General features: G+C 40.7%; 1 protein-coding gene across 5 annotated transcripts in view; it reads left to right on the top strand.

Moving 5' to 3' along the window:
• The window catches only part of PDLIM3 (PDZ and LIM domain 3), a 44,069-nt gene extending 22,455 nt beyond the window's left edge, over window positions 1-21,614 (top strand). For 2 of the 5 annotated variants that reach the window (XM_042842020.2, XM_065597944.1), the window contains exons 4-8: window positions 5,710-5,897; window positions 10,610-10,864; window positions 15,324-15,454; window positions 17,208-17,319; window positions 19,729-21,614. In XM_042842020.2, coding sequence (XP_042697954.2) covers window positions 5,710-5,897; window positions 10,610-10,864; window positions 15,324-15,454; window positions 17,208-17,319; window positions 19,729-19,918 — 876 coding nt within the window. In that variant the 3' untranslated portion in view covers window positions 19,919-21,614. Of the gene's footprint in view, window positions 1-5,709; window positions 5,898-6,352; window positions 6,421-10,609; window positions 10,865-15,323; window positions 15,455-17,207; window positions 17,320-19,728 lie in introns of all 5 variants that reach the window. The other 3 variants (XM_005282001.5, XM_005282002.5, XM_005282005.5) reach the window with 3 other exon arrangements.
• Window positions 21,615-27,664: the final 6,050 nt, after the last annotated feature.

The raw sequence follows: 27,664 nt of genomic DNA, 5'->3' as shown, positions 1-27,664 counted from the left end.
TAAGAAAGGTAAAGTCCTTATCCCTGCACACGAGCAAGGCAAATGAAATCGGTTTGAATTCTTCCCTGCCTAGAACTTATATAGAAGTCCTTGTACAGATCTGCATGTGGGAGGGATGTCCAGTCCACACTGATCAAAGTATAACTATCCACTTTAACTGCAGCTCTAGAGGCTGTAGGGGATAGTTTTCAGCATGTGGTTCATAGTGCTTTGTTCCATTTGCCATACATTCTCTAGCCTTAGTACACCGCTACCTCAATATAACGTGACCCGATATAACACGAATTCGGATATAACGCAGTAAAGCAGTGCTCCGGGGGGACGGGGCTGCGCACTCCAGTGGATCAAAGCAAGTTCAATATAACGCGGTTTCACCTATAACGCGGTAAGATTTGTTTGGCTCCCGAGGATAGCGTTGTATCGAGGTAGAGGTGTACATAAATATTATTATTTCAATCTTAGCTGAAAAAAGATTATTATTGTGCTGGCAGGACAGCATCAAAACAAATATTTCAATATATTATTCCATGATAGATTATCAAGACTCTCTATTCCACAATAAATTTAGGAACAGACTCCATCCCAGTGAATTCCATGAAATAAGTGATGCGATCCTGCTCTGACAGGCTTTTAAACATAAATATAATCTCAAGGTTCCAATTCTACCTATTTTTTCCAAATATCCTACAAACCTTTGTATTAACTAGTACAATGTATTTTAGCAAAAATAGTATAGTAATTTTAGTAGTATGATACCAGGCATCAAGAAATGATACAACTATTTTAAATGCATACTTTTGTGGGGTATCTAGGACCTACACGGAAGAAAAGGCTTTTGTAATGTCAGGGTTTCCTCCAAATAGAAAAAGCTGTAGAAAAAAAAATCTGAGTGACAATAAGCCTACACCATTATAATTCTATGCCTAAAGGAGACAGTTTTTTAAAAACACATAATGTAGTTAAACAGTTAAGTACTATTTGGCAACAAGTTATTAAAAAGCTATCTCCATTACTGTCATCAGAAAAACTGCTTCTGCTATAGCAGTGGTTTTCAACCTGTGGTCCATGGATCCCTGGGGATGCATGGACTATGTCTAAGGAGTCCACAAAATGTTGTCATTCCCATAGAACAGTGGTTTTCAACCTGTGGTCCGTGGACCCCTGGGGGTCCTCCGACTGTATCTAGTATTTCCACAGGGGTCTACACCTCCATTCAAAATTATTAAGGGGTTCACAATTGAAAAAAGTTTGAAAACCACAGTGCTAAACTAAACAGTCAACATTCATTTGCATGTCTACTTCTTCCCTTAAAAGGGAAATTAAAAAAGTTTATATATAGACAGCAACAGATAGGTCTTCAGAAAAGTAGTTGAGCTTGTAAGCAAATATGATGAACCATTTACAGGAGTATTTACATTTGAAATCCAGTACTATCATTCTAGAGCAGTGGTGGGCAACCGTCGGCCCGCGGGCCACATGCAGCCCGCAGTTGCCCACCTCTGTTCTAGATCATCCATCATACTGATCTACTCTGCACAAAAATGACATTATTAATTCTGTTTCTGAAATAGATGAAACTTTAAATTAAAGGAGATTTATTTTACTGCATATTTAGACACAACACCTGAAGACTGCCATATAAGTTCTGCTACTAAAAGAAATATAGTGGCAAAATTTCTTAATGTTCCTCATATCTTAGCCTGAGCTGGTGAATTATAGTGCATCTATAATAAATGCTGGTTTAAGTCACATTGATTTAGGGTTGTTGAAAACTGAGAGAAAGATGGATACAATGCCTGAATTAAATAAAGGCCTTAAATGCCAAGATTAGTGAACAAATCCCAAAGCATTGTATTTTCCTTAAACTCAAAATCCACTACATTAAAAAGCTTGTCCATCCGTGAGTTGGTCTGCAAACGCAGGAAACCATCAAGTTCTATTAAAAGCATTTCCTGTTCTTAAGTCTCTCTTGAACTTATTCCACAGGTCATAGTTGTGGTAAACACAGGACCCTTTTCAAAATCCAGCCACAATTTTTGACTCTCTGCCAGACAGAAACCTTTGTTAATATAAAGTTAATGTTTACTACAGTAAGTAAAGCATCATAAATATTTAAAAAAATCAAGAATATTACGGTTTTTAAAAACTGAACATTAAACAGTACATAAATAATAATATAGATCAAGATTCATGCATGCCCGAGCAAAAATCTACATGACAATCAATGACTCTGAGAAATGTATTACTTCTGTTTGAGAGTTCTAAAATTACAATTACAAATAACCAAAAATATAAAACACATTATAAGTGATTCCCTGCTCCAGCATGTTAGCAGAGAGTTCAGTTTAATTTAAATTTCAGCAGGTGCACAGCCATTCTCCAGAAGCTCACAAGAGGCCATATAAAAATTTAAAAAATTAAAAATAATTCACCTAGTTCCAATCATGGAACTTCAACTAGGAACCTTTAGCATAAGAAAGAAATAGGCTAAGTAATCTCACAGAGTTTAGAAGATTCATAGGCTCTTATACACAGCACTGAATACTGCCCCATCTTCCCCCCCCTCCCCCCCGCACACACACACACACACTGTTCAGCCACAACAGAACTAAACAAAGGAGGCAATGGATGTGGTGTAATTAGGTCACAACTTTATTCACCTAAAATATCTGGGAATACTCAGCAATATACTTTACAGTGCAGGTCATCATCCTTCCCTTAATCATTTTCACATAATCACTCACTTGGACCCCACCATCCAGTGGCTACAAAAAGAGGGGGGTTTGGCACCCTGCCATACAAGACATAGGCACCCTGAACACACACCCCCACCCTCACCCTTCCTCAGCTCCCTAAAAAATGCTTTCTTTTACATCCTATTCCAACCAATTTTATCTCATAACCATATCCCTTTTATAACGAGTATCTGCACTGGACAGCTGCCACAAGTTCTACTTACTGAGTTATGACTTTATAACCTAACCCCACTGCCTCACCCTGCTAGACCCTAACCTTGCTGTGGGGAAGGTGAAGGAAAAGCCCCCAAGGAAAAAGGGTTAGTGTGATGCCCACAGTGGATCATGAAAGAACCCTGTCCTTTTTCAGAATCTAAGGGTGGCTGTTGCCAGCCCAATAAAGGTAAAAGTGGGCTTCACTGAGACTGCACAAGGTATAAACACCAACACCCTTTTGGTCAGCTGGAAGGCCAATGCCTCCCCCCCCAACCTGATTCAGCTGTTTCCTGCTTCTTACCACTCTCTGCAGGTAAACATTCCCCCTTCTTCCACCTCTGTGACTAGTTGCAGAGAGAGAGCCCTCATTTCTTTTAACCAGCTGGACAAGGACTTACTGCAAGTTGTGGTGAGCACACTTTCTCCTCCTACCCCAGGAAGAACTGTGGGCAGGGGCAAGCAGTGAAGCCTATGGCAGAAATACTACTTAACAATAGGAAATGCTGCTTGAGAGCTATTTTTGATGGCCACCTTGATTGATTCTGATAGAAAATATCCAGCTTTTTCATTTCTATTGAAATATGATGTAATATGATGGATAAATATTGTGAAATAATAGACCATTTAATTAGTATTAGTAACACAGCCAAACACAGTGTTATGTAACAAAGCAATTTAGAACATAAGGATCTCCACTAGTTTAAACAGTCAGAGAAAATAAGTCTGCCTAAAATGGCTAATGCATGTTGCTTTCATAATAAACACTTCTTTTGGTTTGTTCTTTTATGTTCTACTAGCAGTGTGAAACAGTGCTGTATATCATACACTTTTCTTTCTCCTTTCCCCTTTTTTAACCTTGGCTAAAATGACTGTGTTTGTTTTTCTTACAGTGGTTTTTTTAAATTATATTTTACTTCTGCCTTACTTTGTGGATTTCCTGTCATTTTAAATATGGTGTTCAGTGTGATTTGATTTTTGAATAGGAAAGATGTTATACTTTCCCTAATTTTATTATTATATAGCTAAGGGTAGAAATCTAAACAAAACCAGAAAAAGAATCCAATAATCACCATCATATATATGATCAGAATGTATTAGTAATTGCAATCAAGTTTTAAAGCATGATAATTATGCTAAAATACGAGTCCCTGCCCTTCCCACACCTTCATTTGACACCAATTTACATCTCCCAACATTATGCTATGAGTTAAATTAAAGTCCTTCAGTGTTAGGACACCTCCAAAACATAAACAATAATGTACTTTTTATTAAAGTACACAACATGAATAATAATATATTATTAATTAATATGTGGCCCCAGTCCTGAACTCATTCTATGAGCACTGTTCATACGTGTAAACTGCTTGAGCCACCTTCCCTCTGTTTCTGACATGAACATAGTCATGAAAATAACTTAGCCCTGTACTGATTAGAAGGTCATCTGTTAGCTATAACAACATAATTAAATATTGTAATTCCTTCTTATTCCTGTTTTGACTTTGAATGCTCTTGGATCTTACTAAATTTCTAGTATAAAGGAACAACTTTCCTAGTTTTAAGTATGATAAACACAAGAGCTGGACTGTTTTAACAGCTGCTGTATGTTTTGTCGTTGACATTTTGTGCACATTATGATTTTCCTAGAAAAGGGAATTTAAGTCTAACTAATTGCAACAATGCAAACACGCTTTTGACCATTGTAACATTGTGAAGATGCTATTACGATGTCATGTCTTCTGTTCATTTGTCAACAACAATTAAAAATTAGATGAAATGACAATTTTTAGGATTTTTTAATATTTGCTTATTGTGACCTAAATGTGTATGATGGAATTGAATCAATTTCCAATACTGTGAATCAAATACATTACATAAATTAGAAATGATCCTCAATGATAGTAAAAGATACTATCTAATTACTAATATACTGTTACATTGCATCCCCTTCACAATGTACAGCAACACAAAACTGCAAATGAACTTCTCTATGTTGATTTACCTATGTGCTGTTCTTGTGGTCTTCTTCAGTTCATTATTTCTTAACTTTTTCTTTTAATAGAACCGCTTTTTTCTGTTTGCATCTTCTGGTAGGCAACCTATATATCTATGATTTTTCTTTTTTAAGGGCTAATAGAAGCTCTGACATTGACCTCTTCCCTAGAAATGAAATTTAGTCTATTTCAGTTAAAAATAATTTCAGGAGCTATGCCTTCCCCAATGGTCCCCTGCCAAATTTTTTGGCTTTACAATCTCATTTCCCTATTTTAAAATGTGTTTCTCTCCCCTATTGCTGTGTGACAAACACACACAAACAACAGAGGACAGGGACTAGCTAACAATTAAGGTAAACAATTAAGCTGACTATAGACAAAATTCATAAAGCAAACAGTGAAAAAAGAGAAAAATACTTTTAAAGTGTATATGATTATATGCAACCCTTATACCAATTACTAAATTATTGAAGGTTTTACGTATATTTGCAAACATACCACTCGTTTTATTTGTCTTCACAAGGCAGACAAATAATATTTGAATATACATGGATTACTCAGCACATGAAAGTTTAATGGATAAACACAGAATGTCTGTGTAACCTTTGGGTTTACTTAATCAAATCTTTAAATTCCAGTGGAGAAAGATGAGATTAACAATCATTGTTAAAGATGAGATTAACAAATTCCAGTGTTGTCAGTTTTGCTCGTTATTAGCTTCAGTGTGCACTGTAGCTTTGTGTATTTTGTCTGCCTATTACGTACAGGAATTCAAGCCTATTGGTACAGCTCATAACAGAAGGGCCCAGCCTTTTGTTGCAGCAGCAAACATTGATGACAAAAGACAGGTAGTGAGTTCCTCCTATAATTCTCCAATTGGGCTGTATTCATCTGGCAATATTCAAGACGCTCTTCAGGGACAACTGAGGGGTCTAATTCCTAGTTCACCTCAAAAGTAAGTATTGGTATTTACTTATATTACATGGTCTTTTGTGGCAATACTACTCTGTTTTGTTGTCCATTCAAAAGTCCAGCTCTTGCTGTTTTATTTTTCTTTTCTGATACTCTAAACTTCTGTCATATTTTTCAAAAATGGTGATAAATGAAGCAATTTCCTTTTAACATCCAGGAGTGAACATTCAGCTATAAAAGTAGTGATAATGCAGATAGTTAAAAATTCCCCTTCACTGGGTTTGGCTGCGATACTACACACCATCCTTCTCTCTTACACTACCCTGTACTCTTCTGTGTTTCTGACTGTAACAGCAAGTGTGTTTTTAATACCACTAGTATGCAACATAAAAATAGTTGGTTCGTAACAATTTGTAACCTTTGTGTACGCTAATTTTACCCAGTAATAAATATTCATCAACTGAAGGAAGTTATTTTAATCCTTTTTTTTTTTTACAGGATACGAATTACTTTGAACACAAGCATAATATTCGTCCCAAACCTTTCATAGTCTCAGGCCGAAGCAGGTTATAAACTCTAGCTGTATGATGTGTTGGATGCATGGGTTTTTTAATGCATACTTACAATTCATATGAAAATGTGATATTAATGCACTTGAAATTATTTTATGCGATTAAAGCTTATTTTAAAGCTTTTAAAAAATAAAACGCATGCTTTGCAGAGCTCAGGCTTCCATTTCCTAAAGGAAGAGGGTCCAGATTCTGATGTCAGTTACACTGGTGAGAGTCTGGAATAACTACAATGACGGTTCTTCAACTCAATGGACCTGGTCCACATTTACATCAGTGCAATTGAGATCAGGATCTGACCTTGACAAGTTTATGGAGCTGTGAAATTCTCTAGTCCCACTATCCGTATGACTTGTAAACTTGCTAATTAAGAATTTAATCCAACCTGTCATATCAGGATCCTCTGAACCATGTAGATTGCAAAGGCCACACAGGCAGACCTATTCACAATGCAATCTGCTGCAGAGGAACTAAATAAAAGAAAAATCTGAGCTCCACAGCGTTGCAAAACTATCAGAAAAAGGAAGAGTTTACGCACATGAGCTCCATTTTTTTAATCTAACCTCTCTCTCATATAATTGGGCGTTATAATGCCTGAAACAATGCTACTTGATCAAAATAGAAGGGAAAGTATCCTTCTAGAATCAAAGGCAGCCTCTGTGGCTACATAGGCTAGGAGGCCTCACAGGTTTGAGTGGCCCAATTTCTATGGACGCTGCTTTCCGTTACAGGAGTTTTGTTACTACCAGTGGCTTCAGTTCTATACCTTATTTTCAAAGTAAAAAATATTTGTGCCATAATTCCAGCACCTCAAATCTGATACAGCAGTCTGAGACGTCAAAGCAGTTGGCATGAACCTCACTGACATCCTATTCATAATGGGAAGACACATACAGTTCATGAAATTATGTGAACTGTCCAGTTAGTGAACCAGTACAATTAAAAAGATTAAGGGTGTTGTTCATTTGTTTTGACAAATTAAGTTTCGTTTTAATTATGTATATTCTTAGTTATTATTATTTCGACAGCTGTTACGCATCTCACAGACACATACAAATGACAAGATCCATACCCTGAAAAGTTTACAATCTGAGGGATAGGTGATCAGATTACGATCTAGTGCATTGCAAGGGGCAGCACATTGTTGCACTGCCCTCTGGGGGCCCTAGATGGGAGATTTTGGCACAGGGAGTCCATCTCTCTCCCTCAGTCTCCCCACAGCTATTGAGAAGAAGTAAACAGCACTAGGTCTAGATCTGTTGTAGTGTATGCTTCACAATGTGCCAGCTTAACTGCAGTCTGCAGTCCACCCACTCCCTGTCTACTCCACCCTTTCCCACTCACCTGCAGGAGGTGGGGATGCAGCAGCTCTACTCTATGGGGCCTGCTCCTCCCATACACAAGAAGTGCCAGTAGAGAGCACTGGCACAGAAGAGTCAGAGTGTAGCTTATGCCCCCTTACTCCCTTGTGTTGGCACAAAGGACAGGTCACAATCTCCGTGTGACCCCACTACAGCACTCTATTATTAAATCTTTGCAGAGAAGTGGCGTGAAACTGTTTTCTGTGACAATTTTGGACTTGTAGACCATCACAGTGAGAATTTACAAGGTTCAACTATATTAATATCACGTTTTTCTCATTTAGTTGAATGTTGGGACTGTCTATAAAAGGTCATATATTTTTTTAATTTATTCTTCTTACAGTAAGCACTCTCATTCTATATAATCTTGAATATTTAGGATTGTTTCATAATGTATGTTCTGAAAATTCATTTTTTAAACCAAGCAATGCTTTGTAAAAGATACATATTTAAACAAATGACCATTTTCCAGGATTGCAGATGGGAAATTAGATGCAAAAATTAATCTGATAAGAAAGGTGAGCAAGCTTTCTAGTCTTAATTAGTTAATATTTGTAAAGTGCTTTGACAATGGAAAGTTCTGTATACTTCAAATTGCAAGTATTATTTATTAGCCTCAGATGAATGGTGCTATGCAATTGCAAAGTAGCGGCAATAGTATTGGTTGCCAGTTAATTTTTTACCCTCTGGACTGAACATATACGTTAAGTAAATTCTGCTTATTTGGTACCTAAGGTCACGTTTGCCAAAAGAGAATTTTAATTTATTATGTTGAAGTTCTCAAAGCAACTGTTGCGGGTTACATCCCAAAACAGGTTACATTCATAATCTTTATTAAATACAGTAATAACACATCTCAATTGTAAATCTCTCTTCAGGATATAAGGCCAACTCCTACAGTCCTCTCTCAATAGGAATTTTGCCAAAATAAGAACCAAGTATGAACTGTAGGATTTGGCCAATAAATGGAATTTTAGGCACAATTATAGACTTCATGCTGACAAAACTAATTAACAGATGTATGAAATCTTTACCCTAACTTAGCATTGCCTCTCTTTGTTGCTGGTAGCAATAGCTATGCTTCTTTTGGCCTTCTCTTAATGGATTCCATTTTTTGAAACTCATCATTAACAAGTGTTGCTCTGCCACAGGATTCAAATCTTCTAAAGTGTGACCCTGATTTTTCTAAGCACTGGCATGTGTATCTGTGACTGGTCCCTTCTATGGGCTTTTGGCTGGGGCATGCTGGGACAGCATACTTACTTGGGAACTTGCCTGTCTTTTTTGGAATTAATTTTCCTTTGATGGTAAGGAATGTTTTTCTCTTTAAACTTTCAGAATGTGGTCCTGCACAAATTCCACTTAAGAACTAAAGGGAGAATAATTTTGGGTCATTTTAGCCTCTCTTCCTCCTCTCCAGGGCAGAGTTCTGAAATGTAGCTGTCAGGCAGGCACTGTACTGTATCTCCAAACTTTTGCGGATACAGACTAACACGGCTGCTACTCTGAATCCAAACTGAGAGCAATATAAATTTCTCCCTGATTTACTCAGGAGTCAGCCAGGAAAGAACCTATCAGTACACAAACATGTAGGTTGAGGGAAGCAGATTGAATCACAATCCTTCCCAGGAGTTTGATTACCATATTTATGTGGCTGTGGCCCTGAGAAGGAAGTGGTCTCAGATGACTGTGGAAGGCCTGGATTATACATTGTTCCTGGAAAAATTGCCCCCTTGAAAAAGAAACCCTCTGAGTCCAGTTAGGGCTGAAGAGGGCCTAAGTGCTATGGGAAAAATGGTAAAACCAGAGACACTAAAAAGAAACATTTTGATATAATATTCACTACGTTACTCTGCTAGTCATTTTCCTGAGGTTTTGCCCATATTAATGCCCAGCGGCTTTACAGCTTTTCTAAATCTGGAGTAGTAGCCAACATCCTATTTTCATTCTAAATCAAAAATAAGGTCAAATTCAAAAGTAACAGAGACCAAGATTCATTTCATATTCTTTGAGAATCTATTCTGTTTTTGTGAAGGGCCATTTTACATTCTGCTTGGAATTGTTATAATTTAGAATGGCAAAAGTATGTCCAGTTATTTTTTAACATTTTTAACTTTTTTTGAAATTTTCAACAAAATATATGGAAAAAATATGTATTAAATAAATGTATTGTTGAAATAAGTTTAAAGGTGTAATAAATACTATAGGTTAGTATTAAGGACAATCTAAAAAAGTCACATACATTATTTTAAGTTTTCTTTATAGAAAACCCTTTCAAGTGAAGAAATGTAATGTAGCGTTTAGGTCACAGACTGGAATGAAGAGTTTGGGTTCTAATTCCTGGCTCTGTTACTAACTGTGTGATCTTGGGCAAGTCACTTAACCTCTCAATGCCTCCACTTCCCATTGTGAGGCTGGAGTAATGCTTACCTAGTTCAGAGGGGTATGGTGAGGCTTCATTAATCCTCTGAAAAAGGCACAATGTTAAAAGTACAAAGTAATATTATTTTCCAAGTACTCTGAACTTTCAGAAGGTTATATTTAATGTCAGTGACAGGGGAAAATATATTTATGCACTGGGCTTTCACAGATTCAGAAGTTTTAATTGATTGTTCTCGGGTTTTGTTTGTAGGTGTTGTTTTTTTGGGGCGAGGGTAGGGAATTAAGGAAGTAAAGTTGACTAGATTAAACATACTTTTGCTTTTCTATATTTGATAGATTTCATCTCTTTCTTTACAGTCATGTTAACATCTCTACACTTGTTTATTTTGTCTTTATTTTGGGTATGTGTTGCACACCTTTCTGTAAACTGGCTATTAACACAGTGGAGGCAGTACTCCTTCCGGTATTGATGGTGGCAGTGGACGTAGTACCCCCTCTTCTGTTAGCACTATCTGCCCTACTGACTTGAAAGCCGCATCTAAGATGGCCCCTAACATTCCCTTGGAAATGGAACTTCCTGGTGTCAAGATTGTACATGCTCAGTTTAATACACCTCTGCAGATGTACTCAGATGACAATATAATGGAAACACTGCAGGGCCAAGTTTCTACAGCTCTGGGGGAAAATCCCTCAATGAGGTAATCAGAGCCAGCATGTGCACTGAATATATTTGCTAAAGCATTAACATTATCAATTTCCATACTGTTTCTACATTAAATTTTAAAAGCTATCTAAACTGCAACTAAAGATTTTAAAGCTTATATTAAAATACAATTCATTACGGCTGTCAAGCAATTAAAAAAATTAATCGTGATTAATTGTGCGATTAAAAAAATGTGATTAATCGCACAATTAAAACATTAATCATGATTAATCGCAGTTTTAATTACACTGTTAATCAATATTAGAATACCATTATTTAAATATTGTTGGGAATTTCTATATTTTCAAATATAGAGTCAGGGCTGGGAGCTATGGGGCATGGGGCTCAGGGCTTCAGCCACTCTCAGGACTTGGGGCTTCAGTCCAAACCTCAGGGTTTGGGGCGCAGGGCTCCAGCCCCCCACCACCCAGGAAGCTCCAGCCCCCGCACCCACCCCTGCCCGGGAAGCTGCAGGCTGGGGCTGCTCCAGCCCCCCGCCACCTCCGAAGCTGTAGGCTAGGGCTTCAACTCCCACCATGCTTCCTCCTGAGCTGCAGGCTGGGGCTTCAGCCCCTTCTCCCCCTGGTCTATGCCTCCCACCGGGCCCACAGGTATGCAATTAACATGTTAAAAAAATTAACATGTTAATTTTGCTTTCAGTTAATTGAAGGCGTTAACTGCGATTAATAGCCAGCCCTACTATTAATGTATTAAAAATATTTTTCTAACCCAGATTGTTAAAGATGTCTGTCAACATACAAAAGACAAGTGTTACAGGTCGGACTCACTTTAAAAAAAATCTCTCTCTATTTGCAGCTGATAAATACAAGCTGATAACTGTAGCTACTCTTTAAAATGGACTCTTGATCCACTCCTGACCAGGGCCTCAATCCTGAAAAGACTTACACACACAGCTAATTTTAAGCACTAACGAAGTCACACTGAGTTCAATTGGACTATTCTAGTCCTTAAAGTTCAGCACTTGCATAATTCTTTGCAGGACTAGGTCCTATGACACCTATCCCTATCATCTGAAGAAGAAAAATTAAAGCAGTCAGTATACAACATTTTATACTCTGTTGCTGTCTTTCATGCCCAGAATGGGAGCCGCGAGAAGCAGTGTGGGCCGCAGGTTGCCCACCACTGCCCTACTGCCTGGTTATCCATCATCAATAACATTTTTTTAAAAAGCCAACTTGCTTTCTCCCCCTGTGGAATCCTGGATTAAGGATAAAAATTCAGGTTTCATAGATGGCAAAGGCATCCCCAGTTTGGGAACTGACCTTGCACAAAGCCCTGAAATGTCCCAACTGTTGGGAATTACTTTTCCCTGTGCATGAACTTGGAAAAGATATCTTAAAGTCTTGTGTCTGGTAAGTAAATTTTGTGTGTAACAAGTAATTCCACAACCATTACTTATGATTTTTCTTGGGAACATGTTAAAAATAAGTAAATCTGGGTAAGGAGTTAAAAATCAATGATTAGTAGGAATAAAAAAAATTTTGATTTTTTTTTAAACTTAAATGAAGGTTTTTCCTTTTACTTGCTGCAATCTTTGTTCAACAAAGTAAATTTAATAATGCATATGTCTTATGTACAGTACTTTCACCAAGAGTAAAAAGTAGTAAGTATGCTGAGGTGGAAAGATATTTAGTTCACTGTTTTAAAAACAGCTCAGAGATATCTGGTTGGGGAATCACAGAAATGTAGAGCGGGAAAGGACCTCAAGAGGGCATCTACTCCATCCCACATATCCTGAGGAAGACCAAGTACACCTAGACCATCCCCAACAAATGTTTGTTTAACCTGATCTTAAAACTACAATGACAGGGATTCTACAATCTCTGTTGATAAAGATAGTTAAGTACTGGAATAGGTTAAGTCCAAGTTTTTCCTGATATCTAACCTAAATCTTCCTTGCTATAGATTAAGCCCATTAGTGGATATGAAGGTCAATTGATCACAGTCCTCTTTGTAACAACCCTTAACATATTGGAAGACTGTTATCAGGTCCCCTCTCAATCTTCTTTTCTCAAGATTAAACATGCCCAGTTATTTTTAACTTTTCTCAGGTCAGGTTTTCTAAATTTTTTATAATTTTTGTTATAATCTCCTCTGGATTCTATCCAATTCGTCCACATCTTTCTTAAAGTGTGGCACCGAAAACTAGACACAATACTCCAGCCGAGGCCTCACCAGTGCCAAGCAGAGTAGAATAATTACCTCCTGTGTCTTACATATGACACTCATATTAATACACTTCAGAATGATACTTGATTTTTTTGCAACTGCATCCCATTATTGATTCATATTTAATCTGTGACCCACTAGAGGCCTCAGATCCTTTTCTGCAGTACTGCTGCCTAGTCAGTTATTCCCCATTTTGTATTTGTACATACGATTTTGCCTTCGCCTTTATTGAATTCCATCTTGTTGATTTCAGACCAACTCTCCAACTTGTCAAGATCATTTTGAATTCTAATCCTGTCCTTCAACGTGCTTGGTGTCATCCATAAATTTCATAAGCATACTCTCATTATCCAACAATAACTAGTACCAGACCTGGGACAGACGTCTCCAGGCCCCCACTGAATATGACCTCAAAATTTGACCACAAATTAGGATTATAGACAATCAGGGCATCCAACATGCATACATAGGACAAAGGATTTTTGACCAGTCACTCAGGGTACGTCTATACTACCCGCCGGATCGGCGGGCAGCGATCGATCTAGCGGGGGGTCAATTTATCGCGTCTAGTCTAGATGCGATAAATCGACCCCTAAGCGCTCTCCCGTCGACCCCGGTACTCCAGCCAACTACATTATTCACATAGCTGAAGTTGCATAACTTAGATCGATCCCCCATTTCCCCCCAGTGTAGACCAGGCCTGAGTCTATTTCTATTCCATTTCATATTCTAAACCTTACTCTCAAGAAACTCGAGACAGATGGACACACACAAAGCCCAGTCCAATCCCCTTGCAAGCAATGGGAGTTTTACCATAAGGTTGGGAGTAGGAGCAAGCTAATAATGAGAGACTTAAAATTAACATTTATCTCTGAATAAATGCAGTAATATGCTTCATTAAAAGTATATGATACTGCTTTTACTTAATTCCCCTAATACTCAAAAAAGTTGAAACTCCTTTGTCGTCAGCCTAATTCTTCACAATGCATCCAGGGTGTCTGTTCTTCACCATACCTGTATATTTTGTTAGTAATAATGCTTAATATAAGACAGCTATTATGAAATATTAGGGATACAATCCTGGCCCTACTAAAGTCAATGGGAATTTTGCCATTGACTTTAATGGGGCCTGATTTTCTCCCTGTGTGTTTATTTTGTTAAGGCAGACACTACAAAAAGTAAGCAACAGACCAATTTTATTTAATTAACAAAAAAATCATTTAATAAAGCTAGGCTTTTAAACATTTGCCACTGGAACATTTGTTTCATTGTCTTTTCCTATGAACGTAAGTTAAGTAAATCACACTTACCATTATTTTATCATAATTAATATATTAACTAGTGATTGGCTGATGATGTCCTGCAGAAAGACTGAGTTGTTTAGATTTCTGCAAGTCTATCTTAATAGTGTGAGTGATATCATGCTTTAATACTACCCTTGAAGCTATTTGACCTGAAAATGGTATTCTGGAAATTAAGTCAAAGAGCAGCTGGTGCCTTGGCTGCAGACTTACAGGGCTGCAGCTGTTTTGAGGGTAAAGACAAGTAATGGCCCATTTCCAATGCAGCTATAGTCAGAAAAGTAACTGTAAAAATAGTATCACGGGATATCATATTTATTCTCTAGCTAGACTTCTACATCTAATTTTTTAAATGTATAAATCAAGAGATGACTTTTCTAACTGCCAGTCCCATAAACTCAATCTAGGATCTGAAAATAAAGCTCAGCTCTGTCTTTTCAGCATCATCAGTAATAAAGATTTTGCATTCTAAATGTAGCTGATGCATGAGGTAGAATAGAATAGTAAATAGCACTTATATGAAAACCAGGTTACTCTCCCCTGATTGTATTTGCTCTACTGGGCTAATAGTACTAAAATTGGATTTATCAGTAAAGTGCAGAAATTGGACTCAAAGACACAGTCTTTGAATATGTTGCTTAATCAGAAGGTGCCATTTTAACAGTCACTTTTCTGAGCTTGAATAAACTTTGATATTTATTTGTAAAATGAGAACTTTGCTTATGAGAATACTGTGCAGCAATAACAGGAATATTTATTTAGTTAAGAAAGATATATCAGAACTTCACCACTATACAAAGCATGCCAATCTAGTGAGGGGGGAAGGCCTATTCAATGATTCTGTAAACTGATTTTTATCATAACTTTGTTTATTGACTCATACTCTTATGTCCAGTAACTCTACTGCTTTAAAGTTATATTGGTTAACTCTCTTTACCTGCTCATCCCTTGTTCATGTTGCAGTGAACCAGTGCCAACCTCTGTACCTCAATCTGATGTGTACAGGATGCTGCATGACAATCCGGAAGGGCCCAGTCAACCACGTCAATCTGGCTCATTTAAGGTGCTCCAGGATTTAGTCTCCGAGGATTCTGGTAGGCAGCAATTTACTGTATATATCTGTTCCCAGCACTCTATTTTTTCCATGTGTTGAAAGGGGAAAACCTGAAAAGAAGATAGACAAGGATTATAGCTATAAAATTCAATTTCACATTTTACTGCTTTACCCCTTTTATTAAATATTTAACATGTGCTATGACAATTAAGTAGCCTTATGACTTCCATTTATCAATCAAATTTTTCAGACTCTTGTCAGGTTTTTAAGACTGATAATGTGCAAAAATGTTTTGACTGAATGATAAAAATGTTGAATGAGAAAAGTTTTGGGGTGAGATAAAAATACCACTGAAACAGGAAAAGAAAATTGGCCATCTCTTTCTAAACCAGGAAAAGAAGGGGGAAGAATTTTAAACTCTTTCCTCAATTAAGTTTCTTCTCTTGCACACACTTCTAAATAAAAAAACAAAATGATGCTAGAAAATTGGTTGAAGAAAATACAGTTTGCACTTGCATTTTCCCATAATTATACTCTATCAAAAATACTATAATTGATGAGTTTTTCACAATAAAACAGATGGGAAAAGAGCATTATGAAATTCTGACAGTTTTATTGTATCTTTACTAAATATATACATTTAAACAAAATTGATCTAAAATTAACAGTTTACAAGAAAAGGCATGTATAATGTCATAATAGATTTTTGCTTAGATTTTGATATCACTTTTTATTCATATTGTGTTATCAATCTTTCAGAATGAATTTAAAGGTTAAATAACAAGTAAGGCTGCAAGTCTTTCATGGGTCCCGGGCCGCCCCCCAACCCAGAGCAGTGGCAGCGGGGCCCTGGACCGCCCAGAGTGGAGGCGGAGATCACGGATTCCGTGACTTTCCAGGACCTCTGTGACTTCCGCAGCTGCTGTGGCTGACTCTAGGGCCACCCGAGCAGCTGGTCTGGGCTCAGGGTCCCCAGGCAACTGGTTCCGGGCGCTGCCCCGGAGCAGTGGTTCGGGAACAGTAGCGGTGCCCACAGGCCACCCCTGACTAGAGTTGCAGCAGTGTGGCCATGGGCCACCCCACACCCGGAGCCGCAGCAGTGGGGCAGCGGGGCCCTGGGCTGCCCCTCCCCCCAGGTAAGATTTAGTTAGGGGTATTTTTAGCAAAAGTCACTATTGCCCATGACCTGTCCATGACGTTTACTAAAAATACCCATGACTAAATCGTAGCCTTAATGACAAGTAATCTTTTCATTAGCTGACTTTAACACAGAACACCACTCAGGGCCAATCCTACTCCCACTGAAGTTAATAGCAATATTCCCACTAACATTGATGATGCAAGATTTGGCCCCTCAAAATTAAAAAAAGGTTATTGTAAAGGTCCTTGTATAGAGAAACTCTAACATACTTAATGAAAGCAAAAGCTTATAAATAAGGTCCTACTTAACTTGCGATATTATGGAAATTGCAGATTCTACAATATTACACTTCCACCACAATTTTGACAGTAGTGGGGCCGCCGCTTTCAGCACCTGATGGCTGACAGCGGAAAAATCACAGAAAAATAATAATGGACTTTATTGCCACAAATAATAAGGTCCATTATTACTTTTCTGCAATTTTCCATGGCTTGTCCGCAACTCGGCAGCAATTTTTTGACAATCATCCTGCAATTGAAGCAGAGCCTTACTTATAAATCGATATAAAGTGGATACCCTCAAGCAAGCATTTAGTTATAGCCAGATGCTTCTGTATTATACTGTAAATAAATGAGAATGTTCTGTTTCTCAGATGGACGTCCCATTGGTACCAGGAGCGTGAGAGCACCAGAAACAAAGATGCCTTCTGGTGCAGGAAGTGTACAAAAAGTGCCATTGTGTGACAAATGTGGAAATGGCATTGTGTAAGTTGTTTTTTTCTTAATTTTAATAAAGTTATAGCTATAGTATAAATTTTCAAAAGGGATTACAAAATACAGGAGGATTTTCTAAGGAATTTTCTGTTTGTAATTTTAGAAAAAAATCAAAAAAATTACAGATGCATCGAAAAGCCTAAAAAAAACCCTGTCCAAAATCATTAATGTAATGTCTTAAACATTTCACTTGCAGAGGCCTAAGTTCAAGCTTCTTGGTACCTCTTGCCACGCTCCATCATTAACACATATACTGAAAAGAGCAGCCGCATAGCCTGTACTGTATCAGGCTGCGAGTCTCAAAGCTGTCTAATGGAGTAAGGTACCCAACTCCCAATTCAATGGGAGTTCTCATTCCTTCTGGCTCCTTTGAAATTCCCAGCCATAGATCTCAATGGTGTCAGTAATTCCAAACAGGGATACAGAGAATCCTGAACTCAGGTCTTGGTGGCTAAGTCAGAGGAATTGTTTTCTAAACTCTTTTCACTTCCTTGCTGCTGGGCTACATTATACCCTGTATACCAGGGGTAGGCAACCTTTCAGAAGTGGTGTGCCGAGTCCTCATTTATTCACTTTAATTTAAGGTTTCGCGTGCCGGTAATACATTTTAACGTTTTTTAGAAAGTCTCTCTCTATAAGTCTATATTATATAACTAAACTATTGTTGTATGTAAAGTAAACAAGGTTTTCAAAATGTTTAAGAAGCTTCATTTAAAATTAAATTAAAATGCTGATCTTATGCCGCCAGCCTGCTCAGCCCGCTGCCAGCCTGGGGTTCTATTCACCGAGGCTGGCAGCGGGCTGAACGGGGCCTGCGGCCGGGACGCCGGCTGGCAAGGGGCCGGCAGCCGGGACCCCAGACCGGGGTGTTCAGGGGTCAGGGCAGAGGAATGGGGGATGTGGGGTATAGGGCGGAAGGCTGGGTGGGGGGGGTTCAGGGGTCAGGGCAGAGGGCTGGGAGTGTGGGGGGGTGCAAGGCAGAAGGCTGGGTGTGTGGGGGGGTTCAGGGGTCAGGGCAGAAGGCTGTGTGTGGGGGGGAGTTCAGGGGTTAGGGCAGAGGGCTGGGGGCTACAGGGCAGAAAGCTGGGTTGGGGGGGTTCAGGGGTCAGGGCAGAGGTCTGGGGGTGTGTGGGGGTGCAGGGCAGAAGGCTGGGTGTGTGTGGGGGGTCAGGGCAGAGGCTGGGTGTGTGGGGGGGTTCAGGGCAGAGGGCAGCGGGAGTGTGGGGGGGTTCGGGGCAGAGGGCTGGGATGTGTGTGGGGGTTCAGGGGTCAGGGCAGAGGGCTGGGGGGTACAGGGCAGAAAGCTGGGTTTGGGAGGGTTCAGGGATCAGGACAGAGGACAGTGGAGGTGTGAGGGGGTTCAGGGGTCACGGCAGAGGGCTGGGTGTGGGGGGGTTCAGGGCAGAGGGTGTGGGGGGTGTAGGGCAGAAGGCTGGGTGTGGGGGGTCAGGGGTCAGGGCAGAGGTCTGGGGGGTACAGGGCAGAAGGCTGGGTGTGGGGGGGGAGTTCAGGGGTCAGAGCAGAGGGCTGGGGTGTGTGTGGAGGTGCAGGGCAGAAGGCTGGGTGTGGGGGGAGATTCAGGGGTCAGGGCAGAGGACTGGGGTGTGTGTGGAGGTGCAGGGCAGAAGGCTGGGTGTGTGTGGGGGGGGGTCAGGGCAGAGGCTGGGGTGCTCGGCTCATGGGGGTGCTCCCAGCCCCCTGCCCTAAGCGGCTCATGGCAGGGGGCTGGAAGAGATATGCCCTGTTCCACCCCCTTCCCCAAGGTCCCGTCGCTACCTCTTCTCTGCTTCCTCTACGGAGCAGGGAGCACACTGCCGCTCAGCTCTGCTCCACTCCCCCTCCCCCTCGCAAGGGCAATCAGCTGATCAGCGCAGGGAGAGGGAGGGGGAGAAGGAGTGGCAGGAAAGCACCACTCTGGGGGAAGAAGTGGGGGAGGGGGGAAGCTTGGCTGCCACAGGACCAAGCTTCTGCCTCCTGCCCCTGCAGGGGAGAGCAGTGGGCGGGGGGGCTGAGGGCCAGGACCTTGGCAGCATGCCACTCAAAATCAGCTTGCGTGCCGTGTTTGGCATGCGTGCCATAGGTTGTCAACTCCTGCTGTATACGATAGTTAAAAGAGGCAGTGGTCTTTGAAATACTGATCTTTCAGTGGAATACTGAGACTTCCATATGACATTTTATATTTACACAGGAAAAGGTCTGCTCAGAATCAACTTCCAGCTTTAAAATATTTTCCTAGCACTTGGCAGAACATGCACATAACTCCGCTGGCATTACCAAAAAGCCCCCTATGATAGAGAAACAGTATTTATTTTATATGTCATGTTGCCATGCATTTCTGTTCTACTCTAAATTCATTCTCCTCTATTAATCTAGTTTTCTCTTCTTTATTTTCATAAACAGTGGTGCAGTCGTGAAGGCGCGTGACAAGTACCGGCACCCAGAATGCTTTGTGTGCTCTGACTGCAATACCAACCTAAAACAAAAGGGCTACTTCTTTGTGGAGGGACAATTATACTGTGAAACTCATGCGCGAGCCCACATGAGGCCACCAGAGGGATACGAAGCAGTTACCGTTTATCCAAAGTGCTAGTCCTGTGCCAACAGACACACATGCATGCACACACAAAGACATTAACAGCTTAGAGCCACAGTACAACTGACTGAATTTACTGCCTTAATCCAAAGTAGCAGATTTTCTTTTGGAGGTGGGAGTGATGCAGAAGCCTCATTAGCCAGCAATAGCATATATACCAGAAACATTTTGCAAAGTAATTATCTTTGAAGCTGCCAGTGTAATTTAATGGAGTATAAGGCAGCAACTCCCATAACTCAATCCCTCAAAGGGCCAGTCCACTAAAAAAAGCAGGAATTTTACACCTATATTACCAAACTGCAGTTATCAATGTCTGCTACAGCCATAAAATCATTCAACTATCATTACCCTATGCCACAAAAACAAGCTTTGCTTTCCTTACTTTGATATTTGAGAGTCTATTTATTTACACCTCCTGGTGCAACAAATGTAATAAAAGACTGGTATTAATTTTATATAATAGAACAGCAAGCACAGTGAAGCTTGCTTATAGTAGGGTAGAATGCATGTCCCATATTTCAGTGAACTGCAGAGTGCAAACTACAATGAGAGTGTGTTTTCATTTACTTACCATGAAATTCTGATGGAGACATGCAAATGCAAACACACACATACAAATAGCAAAAATGGGCAGGTATGGTCATAATGAAGTTAGATTTGGTAAATTTAAAAACTTTGGCAGCATTTATAATTACTGAGAATTAAAATATGCCGAGGAAAGATCCTGCACTAAGTGCTTGGTCAACGCCAAAGAAAATGCTTACAGCTGAGCATTTTCTGAAATCCACTAAGGTCCAAATTTTCAATCAGGAGTAGGTCTAAATATGTATACACTTTTGCTCCAGCCAGACTTAGTCATGCCTATCTTCCAATGTGCATGGCAAGTCTGGATCTTGTGTGCATTTATAAGTATGTGTAGGTACACAACTCTGTACATGTGCATCTGAAGAACCATGTGCCTCCAATAGGTATGTGTACAAGTCCATGTACACTTAGGTGCGCACCTATATGAAAAATTGAGCCTTAGTGTTTACAGTAAGTATCAAAACCATAGTAAATTGCTTATGACTGTATTTAAATACAACTTATGCTATACAAAATTTAACTTTCACATCAAGCATACAAACCTAGCAGAGACATGAAAAACTGAGTACAGAAAGCCCCTAAATATTTTTCCCATTCTACCAAAAGATCTTAAATCATGCAGAACACTGAATCAAAATAACATAGTGTGTATGTTTTAAACACATACTAAAAACCCCATTAAAGTTGCATCTTGAAATCTGAAACCCAACGCCTGTGTATTTCAACAATTCTCAAGATTCCTTAATGTACTATTTCAGAATTTAAATGTTCATAAAATTTGTGCATGTCACCACATATTAAATATAACAAGAGTGTGCATATACAAACAATACACAATATGACTTTTTAAATAAAGATGGCTCCTTAATTAATTTTAAAACACCAAAAATAATGCTTCCAAAGCACCAGGAAGACTATATGTATTATTACTTATTTCCATTAATGAAATTCTGTAAAGTAAATCTAAATTTTCTTTTGAAAGTGGGAACGCAAGAAATACATACAATTCTGAGAAGCTTAAGTGTAATCTATGTTTTAAAATCATAGTTTGTAATGTTCATTTCTTTATTAATAAAAATTGAAAGTAGAAATAAATCTATATAATCAAGATTTTGTATTTTGCCTTTCTGGTATGAAATGAGAGAAAGTGTGTGTGATGGGTTCCCCCTGGGGTGCCACCTGGAACTGGGGTACCACTGAGCCCTATAACCCACCACCTTGGGCTCCATCTCATCCTGCTGCTGGGACAAGTTGCAAGGCCCTCCAAGCTTCCACTTTCACCAGCATTCACACAAGTAGGGACACACCCCTCTGCAGTCACATGCAGACTCTCTAACCACCAGCCTCCCAGCCTCGGACCCCAGAGCAGTACCGTCCTGCCCTGGTCAAATCTGGCCAGTACGTGGGTTTAATACCTGGTCCACCTCTCCCTAAAAGTGAAAAGGACCATGCACATTTGTGGTAACCAAGCTGAGATTTTTCCCCAGACACTTTAGTCAAACGCACACTGGTTTGGATTAAAACACAAAATAAGTATCAGAGGGGTAGCCGTGTTAGTCTGTATCCAGAAAAACAACAAGTTCGGTGGCACCTTAAAGTCTAACAGATTTTTTTGGGCATAAGCTTCTGTGGGTAAAAAAACTCACTTCTTCAGATGCATGGAGTGAAAATTACAGAAACAGACAAATATATATTGTCATATGAAGAAAAGGGAGTTATCTTACAAGTGGAGAACCAGTGTTGAAGGCAAATTAGGTCAGGTTGGATGTGGTTCACTCCCAATAATTGATTAGGAGGTGTCAATACCAAGAGTTGGAAAATTGCTTTTGTAGTGAGCCAGCCACTCCCACTCCCTGTTCAAACCCAAATTAATGGTGTTAAGTTTGAAAATGAATTGTAGCTCAGCAGTTTCTCTTTGAAGTCTGTTTTGAAGTTATTTTGTTGAGGAATGGCTACTTTTAAATCTTTTATTGAGTGTCCAGGAAGATTGAAGTGTTCTCCTACTGGCTTTTGTATTTTATCATTCCTGATGTCTGATTTGTGTCCATTTATTCTTTTACGTAGAGACTGTCCGGTTTAGCCAATGTACATGGCAGAGGGGCATTGCTGGCACATGATGGCATATATCGTATTAGTAGATATGCAGATGAATGAGCCTCTGATGGTGTGGCTGGTGTGATTGGGTCCTATGATGGCGTCGCTAGAGTAGATATGGGGACAGAGAAGGCAACGGGGTTTGTTACAGGGATTGGTTCCTGGGTTAGTGTTTTTGTTGTGTGGTATGTAGTTGCTGGTGAGTATTTGCTTCAGATTGGGAAGCTGTCTGTCAGCGAGGATTGGTCTGCCTCCCAAGGCCTGTGAGAGTGGGGGATCGTTTACTACAAAAGCAATTTTCCCTCTCTTGCTATTGACACTTCCTCATCAATTATTGGGAGTGGACCACAGCCACCCTGACCTAATTGGCCTTCAACACTGGTTCTCCACTTGTAAGGTAACTCCCTTCTCTTCATATGACAATATATATTTATGCCTGTTTCTGTAATTTTCATTCCATGCATCTGAAGAAGTGTGGGGGGGGGGGGTTACCCACGAAAGCTTATGCCCAAATAAATCTGATATTCTTTAAGGTGCCACCGGACTCCTTGTTTTAACACAAAATAAGTTTATTAACTACAAAAGGATAGAGTTTAAGTGATTATAAGTGATAGCAAACAGATCAAAGCAGATTACCTAATAAATAAACAAAACCGCAAACTGAGTTTAACATTACTAGATAGGTAGGATATGAATTAGCACATTTTCACCCTGAGTGATAAACAGGCTGGCAGATTCTTAAGGCACAAGCTGCCTTGGCTTTGCAGCTTGGGTTTCCCAGGTTTTCATACACAGGCTAGAAATTCCTTTAGCCTGGGCCCATCACTTCCCCCTTGTTCAGTCTTTATTCCTCAAGTGTTTCCAGGTGTGTTGTTGTAGGGAGAGTGGGGTACCAACATGATGTCATTTTTCCTCTTTTATATCTTCTTCCTACTTGCTGGAAAGCTCTTTTGATATGACCTGGGTCAAACAGTTCCCGTTGTGTAGTGCCGTCTCTGAGAGGTTTCTATCGTACACAGTTCCTGGGGTAATCCTTGTGCTTATGTGCATTTCCTCAATATGCCATTAACATTGTTTGGTCTTTTTCCTGTTGTACTTGAAAGGCTGCTTTCAACCTCACAACATGTTTCAGTAACACATACATAGCCAAACTTCATACTTCACATATGACGATAGCACAAACAATCCAACAAGCTATTAATGTCTAGCAGATGAAGACTTTTAGAATGAAAGCTCACAAGGCATACTTTGTACAAAACATATCCTAATTACATGACAGTGGTGAATATTGGGGTGCCAGGGTGTCACAGCGTGGACTTCCAGTAACTTGACAATATCAGAAGCATGGCATATGCAGCAGCACAGCAGAGTACATTTAAAATTTGTTGAGGGACTGGTGGAGATTAAAGTCTCCAGGATTTTATTTGGGGTGCCTGAATATTAGGAAAATCTTTTTAATGATGTGGAAGCAGAGAAAGGAACTGACAGAAGGGAACTGCAATGCATGACGGTTGTTAGCAAGAGTCAGGCTTCGTTAGCAAGAGACAGTCTTTGTTAGCAAGAGTCAAGCTAGCTGTGACCCTGATAACCCTGATAACGCGAGATTTGTAGAAGCGAGGATTGTGTGAGGCGGGTGAGAAAGAACTGTGTAAGAAGTCATTATGACCTCAGTATAGATAAGGTGTAGAAGACCTTGTGTAGATAAGGTATAGAAACTAATTGTATGTTGGCAAGAGTCAAAACAAGTGAGGAAATGAGATATCAAGATGGCCTATGTATAAACAAAATGCTGCTGTCCCTCATTATTTCTGTAATGAAAGGTATAAATGCTGGCTGTAATTAGTTACCGGGAAGAGACCTGCTTTGCTCTCTCCTCTGCACATGTGAGAGTTAATAAAGCTTCTAACTTGCTGTACCTAAACAAAATAGTGAGAACTCAGTTTTTCTCTGACAATTTGGGGGCTCGTCCGGGATGGCAACGCCCACTGAGGCAACGGCAGCTGCTACGGATCGTTCCCCTTCGAACCCCATGGCGCCACAATAGAGGTAAGAGACCTTTTGAAATCTCTATTGGGGTGTCGGAGGAGGACTGTCCGTGGGGCCGTCTGCCCCTGTTGGGCTCACGCCATCCGAACTTATTGACTGTGCATCAAGGTCAGATGCTGAGCGGCGTAATAGGGGAATTGTTTGCCGCCCCCTGTAAGCATATGCTAGGTGCATAGGGTTTGCACCTGTGTTGAGGGGTTTTTACCGCCTCAAGTGATGCATCGAGGTACTTGGGAATAGTACCTGGAGGTACTCAGGAGTAGTACCTGGTATAAGGCCTTGGTATGTTGGTGTGTGTAGTCTGTGTGTGTGTACACAGTGTGAATTGAGTGTTACCGGAAGACGCCCAGAGTACTCTGCAAAGTCTTTTGGCTCGTGACCAGAACTACTCTAACGCAAGCCCGGTAACTAGAGGATCTTTTAGGAGATCTGACCCATGTAGGTTGACTCGGCCTGGCATCGTCCGGCGAGGAGGCTACCTGGGTCTAGGAGTGTGTGCACCCATCTTCCCTCCCCTTTTTCCTCTCCGTGTGAGCCACTGACAGTCTGACCATCTCACTGGATGCAACAGAGTAAGCGGCGCTTTCTCTCTGAGATTAGCCGACGCTCTTTGTTGAAGGGAGGTGTAGGGGGTCATGGCTATCCTCGTTAGTCACTCCTGTGTGAATACCCTGTAGGGAGAGTCCTTAGTTTATGAGCCGCTAGCGCGGACAGGGCATCCTTTCCCTTTTTGAGTGTGTGATTGGAAATGGGTGGGGGACAGTCTAAGTCTTCCCTTTCACCCCCTTAAGGGTACCCCAGCTTATTTCATGTACGTACATTATGGCCCGAAAACCTGCAGGTATTTAGATAGTTGGAATCTTTACACGCGTGCAAATCCATCTAAACAATGTCCACTAGAAGGTACCTTTGATTTAGACAAACTTAAATACCTTAAAGAAACTCTGGCTTCACCAAAAGCCTCTAATACACAGTGGGAGCAGTTTGTCTGTTGGTGGGAGGAAGCAACAAAGAGACTCCACGAGTCTCGAGTGCGGAGTCTAAAAGACTCCCAGGAAAAGTTAAAAGCTCAAGTGCAACATTTACAGCTTAAATGCAAGGCATCCAGCTGTCTTCCCCCTAGGGTGATTCCTTCAGCTCCTGTGTATCCTAATCCCGTTCAAGCAATTCCTTCTGCTCCCCTTTATCCCCAATTAGTTAGATCTGACAGTGAGGAGGAAACTGCTGAGGATATTTTAGATTTCTTCAGTAACATTCAGCAGCAGCAGCAGCCCGTGCTGCCTCCTCCCCCTGCACAGCATGGGTCTGCTAACGAATCTCACCCGGCAGTGCCAGTTTCACCACCGCATGTATCAGCTGCACACATTGTTCTCTCTTCCCCTGGGAGAGAAGCCTCCTCTTCACCACAAAGAGGTGATTCTGAGCCTCCCAGTAGCTCCCCTGATTCTAATCCCTCTGAGGAAAGTACCCGTTATCTTACTAGAAGTGTGGCACATGCACTCCAGGTTCCTTTAAGAGGCCTGGAACTATTTCTCAAATGCGTACTTTTCTTGGCATGACTGGGTACTGTAGACAATGGATTTTAGGCTATGCAACAATGATTAAACCCTTACAGGATCTGACTAAGTCAGGTACCCCTGAGCCTCTTCCTTGGTCTCCAGAGGCTGAACAAGCTTTTGTTGCTATCAAGCAAAGTCTGTCCAGTGCACCAGCCCTGGGACTTCCTGATTATGCTAAACCATTCACTCTTTTCTGTCATGAGCGTAATGGGTTTGCTTTGGCTGTATTAACGCAACGGCACGGAGACAAACACCGTCCCATTGCTTATTACAGTACTGCCCTAGACGCTGTGGCAGCTGGATTTCCCCCTTGCCTGCGTGCTGTAGCTGCAACAGCTCTTGCTGTTCAGGTATCTGAATCTATTGTCTTAGGATCTCCTTTGATTGTTGCTGTCCCTCACGCTGTGGCTGCACTCTTGTTAAAATCTAAGACAAATCGTCTTACAAAATATGACCTTGTCTTGTTGTCTTCATCTCATATTACTTTGGCTCGTTGCCCTGTTCTAAATCCTGCCTCCTTGTTGCCTGGGCCCGAAGACGGAGACCCACATGACTGTGTGTCTGTGACATCGGTTCTCTCTCGTCCAAGAGATGATTTACTAGATGTGCCTTTGCAAAATCCTGATCTTATTTACTTTGTAGATGGTTCGTGCTTGCGAGATTCTAAGGGTAAATTGGTTGCTGGTTATGCTGTATGTTCTGCACATGCTGTTATTGAAAGTGCTTTTCTTCCTTCTGTGTTTTCTGCTCAAGTGGCCGAACTTGTGGCTTTAACTCGAGCCTGCATTCTCGCTCAGGATCAAGCAGTTACAATCTATACAGACTCTCGTTATGCTTTTGGAGTGGTACATGATTATGGGTTGCTCTGGAAGTATAGAGGTTTTCTTACATCCACTGGTTCTCCTATTAAGAACAGTCTCTGTATGTCTCTGCTCTTTTAGATGCTCTTTTATTGCCCAAAGCTATAGCTGTCGTGAAATGTACAGCTCACCAGACCCCTCATGATGAAGTTACCCGTGGAAATGCTTTGGCAGACTCTGCAGCCAAAGCAGCGGCCCTTTCTGCACCTCAGGCTGAATATACTTGTGCTTTGATTGAACAGCCTCCACTAGCCTCCCTTGAGGATCTGGCCAAGATCCAGGAAGCTGCACCGGCAGCTGAGAAACGTTTTTGGAGTGCTAATGGCTGTATTCTACACCCTGATCATCTTTGGCGTGCCCCAGCTGGTCGCCTGGTTGCACCGAAGATGCTAATGCCCTATCTTGCTCGTGTATACCACGGAATGGCTCACGTGAGCAAAGGGGGGATGGTTGCTGCAGTTAACCGAGATTGGTGTGCATTCGGGTTCCCAGTCATTGCACATCACTACTGTCAACAATGTGTGATTTGTCAGCAGCATAACATTGGTAAAGCTGTTAAAGTTAGGCAGGCAGCTCACCCTCCCCCTTGGGGACCTTTT

This window comes from Chrysemys picta, chromosome 5, assembly GCF_011386835.1.
Source record: "Chrysemys picta bellii isolate R12L10 chromosome 5, ASM1138683v2, whole genome shotgun sequence".
In the NCBI taxonomy this organism is placed as follows: Eukaryota; Metazoa; Chordata; order Testudines; family Emydidae; genus Chrysemys; species Chrysemys picta.
The sequence above is the reverse complement of the archived record's forward strand: the minus strand, read 5'-3'. Positions and strand labels throughout refer to the sequence as shown.